Genomic DNA, 7,804 nt, shown 5'->3' with positions numbered 1-7,804 from the left:
GAGCTACAGAAACCGAGGGCAACCCGCCCGAGGGCCGCTGCATTAATACCAGATGTTGCCTTTCAAAAGGAAAAAAATCTGAAACCTGTTACCTCCTCTTCAGAAGGAGCTGTTCCTCAGGGCCGCGACATCAGGACAGGATGAGAATAAGGCGAAAGTTAAAACTGAAAACTGTCCCCGGAGGCCGCCCTGCAGTGACTTTGTCTCTTGCCGGGAAGGACCGACAGACGGGTGAGCGTCCTGAGTCTAAGAGAATCTGCGGAGACACAGAGGCCACTTTTCACTTTCGTTTAGAAAAGAAAAAAAAGGATGTGTGTGGGGGGGCTGTTCGTTCACCTACGACAACGACAAAAAGAATCCCACCACCACGAAAAAGAAATCGAGATGCTGGAAAAATGAGGAAAAGAAGGAGCAGAAGGGGCCGAGGGACGCGAAAGACGGGAGGGGAGAGGAAAGGCTCAGGGCGCCAGGGACGCGGCGAGCACCAACAGGAAGCGCAATCTCATTTATCTTCGCTGGGCTTCTCTTTAAACACAAAAATCTTCATAAACCACACTTACCCCCCAGGAGGCCTATCGTATCAGGACTTTTACAATAAAGTAACTGAGCTTTAAAGGCGACAGAAGAAAAAAACCAAAGCAGCCCCCAACTACCCCAAACGCGTCGGACTAGGGAGCGCGCCGAAACATAGCAAGAAGAAGACAAGAAAAATCGTCATGGCATTTATGCCTCGAACACCCTCCCTTCCCCACCACCGTACCCCTGTCCCGCCCACACCTCAACCGCAGTAATTGAATTGTCACCTGCCCCCCATCCCGCCCCAGGGCTCCAAGGCCACTTGGGAAGCTCGGCTTTGCCAAGCGCCCCTGGCCAGTGAGAGCGGCGCAGCCTAGCCGGCGCCCCAGAAGCTGAGGGGTTACACACGTCTACGCAGAGAGGCGCACCGGACACGGTAATTAGGAGCAATTCACACGCTCTCGGGCGCACGGAAACTACATGTCACGAAATTTTCAACGCTCCTCCTCGCCCACTTTTTTCCACTCCTTCCCTGGCGCGCCCCCTCCCCTCCCGGAGGCACACAGTGGAGCTTGTGGAGTTTCGAATCTTTCGGACACTGTAGAATGCGGGGCTCCCCGGGCGCGGGCCCGGCCAATCAGAGCGCCGTCTGCCTCCCCTGGCCAATGGCAGGCGCCACATTGTTGTCCAATTCTGTCTAATGGAGCCCTAAGGAGCAACAATAGAGCGGGCGAGCTGCTCATTGAGAGTCTGGCAGCGCCTGGCAACTAGGCCCCGGCTGCGCGCAGCGTCCCGCGCGCACCGCGAGGGGACGCGGCACGACGAGAGTCCTGTCACGGGTTCCAACCAGGCGGCCGGCAGACAGGCCTCCGACCCGGATTTCTGAAGGGAGGGTTGGACTGTGCTGCGTTCTGAGGGGTCCGGAAGTTCTGACATGGTGACTGAAGGAGGGTGACGTGGTCAGATCAGGGGCCCGGGGCAAGGGGAAGAGGCCAAGAACGCCAGCGTCGCCAGTGGAGCCGGGAGGCTTGTGCAGCGCCGGCGGAGGAGGAGGATCCCGCAGCCCTAGGCAGGTAGTCGAGGGCCTCAGGGAGAGCAGCGGGTGGCGACCTGGTCTGCGGCCCCTGTTGAGGAGGCTCGGGCCCCATGGGCCTTAGAGACGGCGCGGCCCGAGGGTTCTGGGGGAGGAGGCTCCTAGAGAGGAGGTCTGGGACTCTCGGATGGAAACACGAGGACTCGGTCCCGGGCTCTGGCGGGGACGGGGAAAGCGGGAAGCAGAGGAGACCGCGGCGGAAGCGGTGAGCTGGGCCTGCTTGGGCCTTGCGGGGCCGCGGCGCGAGCGGAACTCCGGTGTCCGTTTGTGGTCAATTCAGACGGCGACTCCCCTGGCTCGGTGAGGCCTACTGGGCCATCCGCGTCCTAGGACCCCAACTGAAAGATCAGAACGCAGAAGCCTGCGCTTGAGCGGGGGTCCCCAGGGGCCCCAAGGCGGGGAGGGCGTGTCTGATGACTCTGTCCCTAAACCCGGAGGAGAGGGTAAGGGAGGGCAGTGTGAGGTGGTCTTCGAGAAAGATCCCCTTCCCGAATTACCTAACTTTTCTTAGGATACGTCTTCCGGGGCGGGGTGGGGGTGGGGGGCCCCGACTACTTCTCCAGACTGCGAGGCTACAAAACTGCACCACAGGCTTTACCCAATCCCCTCCCCCAGGCTTTGCCTGTGGTTTTTTTTTCTTACACATTCCCCCTCTCCCGGGTGCGGCCCCTGGATCCCGGACACCCAGATCAGCTGCTTTTCGCTGTTTTCCTTGCCCATGAAGCTCACCTTTGGGCTGCGTTTGCCTATACAGAAAGTATCTTTAGCTGAATTTTTCTCTTTAATACTTCCCAGTCCTAAACTAAATCCACATACATTTTCTCTCCCACTCTCTGGAGGCCCGCACGGTGGAACTTTTTGGGGCTTACATTTTTACGGGTCCCAGAGCCACTGGGCCTAACTTTGCCGGAGTTGTTTCCTCGCTCCCACTCTACTTCCTAGAGCTAGTCTTTCTGCTCCTGGTTTTTCTCTCCAACGCTTCTGCCCCAACCTGCATTAAAAACAAACAAACAAAAATAAACAAAACTCTGGCCCAGCCATCTCAATTCTGCAACTATGCCTCTCTCTCCTTCTCTTCACCCTTCACCTAACTGACCGTTTTGCTCCCGGTTTTCCTGTTTTGCCCTTGGCATCGTCCTAACTTCTGGGCCAAAACTGTCGCTCTAATCCCAGTCCCAACAAACTAACATTTCTCTAGCCAGTCTCACCCCAATTAGGCTAAGCTTTAGGGAATCATCTTTCCTTTTTCAAATGCTCATTACATCCATCCGAATCAGTGACTTTCACACTTTACATGTCTCTTTATTTATTTATTTTTTCCAGCGGAATCACTGATTCAGACAAAATCTAACCCCCAGCGTGTAAATCAGGTCTAAGAGCTGCCGTGGGGGGTCTGGGGTGGAGGCGCTCGGGCTCTGGAGGAGGTTCCTACTGCTCCTCCTCCCAGCAATTCGGGCCCCGCTAGCCCAGCCTCTGCTGCCCAAATTTCCCTCTCCAACTTGGGTTCCTCAAGGCTGCGCTTCAGCCTAGCGCGCGGTGTGCTCCTCACCGGGGTTTCTCCCCTCTCCCACCTTCTTTCCCGTCAGGTCTTGTCATGGAGCTGCGCTCGGAGCTGCCCAGCGTGCCCGGCGCGGCGACGGCGGCGGCGGCTACAGCGACAGGGCCGCCTGTGGCGTCGGTGGCGTCGGTGGCGGCGGCCGCGGCGGCCGCCGCATCGCTCCCGGTGAGCGTGGCAGGCGGCTTGCTGCGGGGGCCGCCGCTGTTGCTGCGGGCAGCCGAGAAGTACCCGCGGACCCCCAAGTGCGCGCGCTGCCGCAACCATGGCGTGGTGTCGGCACTCAAGGGCCACAAACGCTACTGTCGCTGGAAGGACTGCCTGTGCGCCAAGTGCACGCTTATCGCGGAGCGCCAGCGTGTCATGGCGGCGCAGGTGGCGCTGCGCAGGCAGCAGGCGCAGGAAGAGAACGAGGCGCGCGAGTTGCAACTGCTCTACGGCACTGCCGAGGGGCTGGCGCTGGCCGCCGCCAACGGCATCATCCCCCCGAGGCCCGCCTACGAGGTCTTCGGTTCAGTGTGCACCGCCGACGGCGGAGGACCTGGAGTGGGAGCGCCCGCGGGGACCGGAGGCGGAGCCGCGGGCGCAGGGGGCGCAGGTGAGAGCGCGGCCAGGCTGCAGGATCGCAGCTCTGGGGCACGCGGGCCAGGAACTTGTCTCTGTTCAGAAAGAGTAGAACCCCGCTGTCCAGTCGCCCCGACTACTAGGGTTCACCGCTCGCCCAGCGTCGGGTATGGGGCGTGGGTACAGAAACTCTGTTCTTCCGCTTCTGAAGCATTTGCACTTCACCCCTTTTTCCCGCCATTACCCAAACTCAGGCGAGTCCCTGCTTCCTCGATTTGTCTTATCCCCAGGTGGAAACCTGCGCATCTCATCTTCCTCCGCTCTGCGCTTCTCCACAGGCCCTTTCCCTCAGCTACTTCCCAACTCTGTTAAGAAATCCGACTCCCTTTAACCGACCCCCACGCCATTGCTTTCCCTAGGTATTAAGAAACCCTCCTTTCTTTTCCCCATGTAATTCCCCTTCTCGCGTTCCTAACGCCCTTTGGACAACCGCTTCATTCGCCCTCCCTCCTTCTAGCTTCTTCCGCACCTCCCTGGTTTCTCTGGGTCTGCTTTCCTTTGCCTTTTCCTCTTCTCTGCCTAGCCCCACCCTCTTTTTCTGGACCCCCGTGGCTTTTTCTGGAGAGGGAGGAAATTAGGACAGGATCATTGAGGGGAAGGAGGGATCAGCTCTAAGTTTGGGAGAGAAGAACTTAGGTCTCAATTTTGGAAAGAGTGGATTAGAAATAGGGGTTCTACTTCTGCCTGTAGAGAAACTTAGGACCTCCTAGATAACTGAGGCCCCTTTCCTTACAGGCTGAGCTGCCCATGGCAGGCATCTTCTATACAGTGGGCTCTTCTTTACAGCGTTATATTGTCTCCCGTTTGAACCCTGGACCAGGCCACTTCTCCAGGGCAGCGCAGGACTGGAAAGGAAGTTAAGGGTGGAGGTGTTGGGGCACAGATGTGGGAAGAGCAGGCCTGAACATCGACTTTACAGGGCCGGGGTGGTTGGGGATTCTGGGTACAGAAAGAGAGGGAGCCCTGGGGTTAAGGAAAGAAAGACAGGGCTGTAGGGGCTCAGAGCGGAAGGAATGCTAGAGCAAAAAAGGAAGAGGGGCACTGGAGCCTAGTGAATAAGGGCTGTGGGGCTGAGGGAGTGGAAACGAAGATCCAAAGGGCTGAGGTGCTGTGAGTGCGGTCTTCTAGCTAACCGCTCCTCACGACACGTTTTCTCCCCTCCCAGAGGCCAAGTTGCAGAAGTTTGACCTGTTTCCCAAGACGCTGCTTCAGGCAGGCCGCCCAGGCAGCCCGCAGCCGCCGCCGGTGAAGCCCTTATCACCCGATGGCGCAGACTCGGGGCCCGGAACGTCGTCCCCAGAGGTGCGGCCCGGCTCAGGCTCGGAGAACGGCGACGGCGAATCCTTTTCTGGTTCGCCTCTAGCTCGGGCCTCCAAAGAGGCAGGTGGCAGCTGCCCAGGCAGCGCTGGCCCTGGCGGCGGCGAGGACGACAGCCCGGGCTCCGCTAGCCCTCTGGGCTCTGAATCCGGTTCAGAGGCCGACAAAGAAGAGGGTGAGGCCGCGCCGGCGCCCGGGCTGGGCGGAGGCCCGGGTCCACGGCAGCGGACGCCGCTGGACATCTTGACCCGCGTCTTCCCAGGCCACCGGCGAGGCGTCCTGGAGCTGGTGTTGCAGGGCTGCGGCGGCGACGTGGTGCAGGCCATCGAGCAGGTGCTGAACCACCACCGCGGGGGCTTGGCGGCCGGCCTGGGCCCTGTGGCGCCCCCAGATAAGGCCGCTGTGGGTGCCGCAGCAGCTGCAGACGACGCGTGGCCGGGCCGTGTCGACGCCGCCGCCGCCGGAGGGCCCGGGCTGCCTGCGCCGCTGCAGGCCGGGCCCGCCGCACCGCCGCACCACAGACCCTTGCTGGCGAGCGCCATGGCGCCTGGGGCGCTGGGCTCGTTGAGCAGCCGCTCGGCCTTCTCGCCGCTGCAGCCCAACGCCAGTCACTTCGGTGCCGACGCGGGCGCCTACCCGCTGGGCGCGCCGCTCGGCCTCAGCCCGCTGCGCCTGGCCTACTCGGCGGCGGCGGCGCACAGCCGCGGTCTGGCCTTCATGGCGCCCTACTCGACCGCCGGCCTGGTGCCCACGCTCGGCTTCCGCCCGCCCATGGACTACGCCTTCAGCGATCTCATGCGCGACCGCTCGGCCGCCGCTGCGGCAGCTGTGCACAAGGAGCCGACCTACGGCGGCGGCCTGTACGGGCCTATGGTCAACGGCGCTCCGGAGAAGCAGTAGGGCGAGGGGCCTGGCAGCCGGCCGGTCTCCAAACAGGAACCCCAGTCCTGTCCCCGCGAGCCGCCTACCCCTCTTCGCCCAGCGCGGCCTCTGCGCCCTGGCTGGGGTCCTCTCACTCCAAGGTGGTTTTGGGGTTTTGTTTTGGAGGTGGGTGGGGAAGGCTGAGCAAAGGGGTAGCAGCTACAGACAAGTGCAGGTGTTCTCGGAGGGGGTGCGCGGCCTGGGTCCTTATCTTCCACCCAAAGAGGCTTGACCTCTCTTCAAGCCTCCGCAGCCCCCTTTCCAAAAGGCCGGGAATTCAGGAGAATTAAGAGGCTGAGACAGCAGCGCAGGGTCCTGCGGCTCCTTAGCTGTGCTCATCCGGCTCTCAGTGGATGGCAGGATAATTTGAAAATCTTTTATGTGTCTCCCCAGCCCCTACTTTTAAAAAATTTAAATGTTCACTCTAACAAATATGAATTTAGGATGTATAAATCTCTTGGCACTGAGTTGAGTCTTTGGGACATACATATATATCGATACAATTGTAAAAAAAAAAAAAAAAAAGGAAATGAGTTCTAAGGTGCACTTTCCTTGTTGCGGTATTTGTCGCTCTCTTTGTTGCTTATGCCGATAAGCATGGGTTTCCTTGGTGCAGTGTGTTTTTATATATGTATAAATCTATATATAATCTATACATATATATATACAAGCCAGTGTATAATGTTATAAAATGGAATTCTAAGTTATTAATTGTAATCTGTAGGTGACCTCGGTATTAACGTGAAAAACATTCAAAAACAAGCAAAAAAAGGACAAAATGGAAAAAAAATTAGACTGCGCGCATTGTACTTATCAGGTTTATAGATTAAATATATTGGAAACTCGGGACATATCCTGCCCACCTGCCCCTCTTGCCTGCGGCTGGTCTGTCCCTAAGGAGCCGTCAAGGTGCGCGCTGAAGCAGGAACAGAGCGACGTGTGACTGAGCCAGAACCGCCCGCTCGCGGGCCCATCCTCGCCTCCCGGGACTCGCCAAACGCCCTGACTGAAGGGCTGGCAGCGGAAAACGCTGCTGCAGAGCAGCACTTTGTGCTTTCCTTTGCATAGATATGAGCTAGAAATAAATGTTATTTTCTAAGAAAACTGCGGAATCCCGCTCCTCGAGAAGTGGGGGGGGGGGGGTGGGGAGGCGCAGGGGGAAGGTCTTGATTTCTCGCTCAGGCCGCGGTGTTAAGGAGACAGTTGACCGAGGTCCCGCGAGAACTGCGACCTTCGGGGAGACTGGGAGAGAAAACTTCCTGTGGTACCAGGGAGGACCTATCCTACCAGAGTGGCGCGGGGCTCACAACGCCCGAAGGACCCGCGACCGCTGCGCAGCGAGAACCCAGCGTGTACCCCAGCTTGGGCGCGCAGGCTGCGGAGGGGTCGCCTTGCCAGGGCTCTTAGTTTTTGGATCGCGGGCCCAAGCCTTCACAGGGATCTTGCAAGGCTGGGGCCCAGTTCCCGCTCTTTTCTGGGTGCAGATTTGGGCATAGCTCAGGTCGCACACAGTGCGCGCCCCATCTCAGGGTTGGAACCACAGGCAGCGGAGGCGACGGCTGAGCAGAGTGATTGCTACCATTCTCCTGACAAGGGCTACTGCCTGGGAGTTATTATGGGGTCGTGAGGGTTGGAAGTGGCATGCTGCCTTCCTTGAAGCAGTGTAATACGGGAGAGTGGCCGCGAGGACGCGACTTCGAACCAGACCTCGTCTCTCACCCTTTTCACCTTCCCTCCTCACGTCCAGCTGAGCAAATTAGCCGCTCCTTGGCCAACCC

The 7,804-nt window shown here is 59.1% G+C and overlaps 1 protein-coding gene across 1 annotated transcript; it reads left to right on the top strand.

The window, feature by feature from the left end:
* Positions 1 to 1,257: 1,257 nt before the first annotated feature.
* Positions 1,258 to 7,131, top strand: DMRTA2 (DMRT like family A2). Its single transcript, XM_012434506.2, has 3 exons — positions 1,258 to 1,585; positions 3,196 to 3,762; positions 4,954 to 7,131. The coding sequence occupies exons 2-3, from the start codon at positions 3,204 to 3,206 to the stop codon at positions 6,003 to 6,005; spliced, it is 1,611 nt and encodes a 536-aa protein (XP_012289929.1). The 5' UTR covers positions 1,258 to 1,585; positions 3,196 to 3,203; the 3' UTR covers positions 6,006 to 7,131.
* Positions 7,132 to 7,804: the final 673 nt, after the last annotated feature.

Source organism: Aotus nancymaae, unplaced genomic scaffold, assembly GCF_030222135.1.
Source record: "Aotus nancymaae isolate 86718 unplaced genomic scaffold, 86718_ANA_hifiasm-v0.15.2.pri h1tg000007l, whole genome shotgun sequence".
Lineage (NCBI taxonomy): Eukaryota > Metazoa > Chordata > Mammalia > Primates > Aotidae > Aotus > Aotus nancymaae.
This window is presented reverse-complemented; position numbering and strand designations above follow the sequence as displayed.

What these genes read in the sequence shown, in the direction of transcription:
- DMRTA2 (XM_012434506.2), top strand. Translation starts at nt 3,204, where the DNA reads ATGGAGCTGCGCTCGGAGCTGCCCAGCGTGCCCGGCGCGGCGACGGCG. An exon ending in CGCGGGCGCAGGGGGCGCAG is followed by an intron (nt 3,763 to 4,953) that starts GTGAGAGCGCGG and finishes CTCCCCTCCCAG; the next exon opens with AGGCCAAGTTGCAGAAGTTT.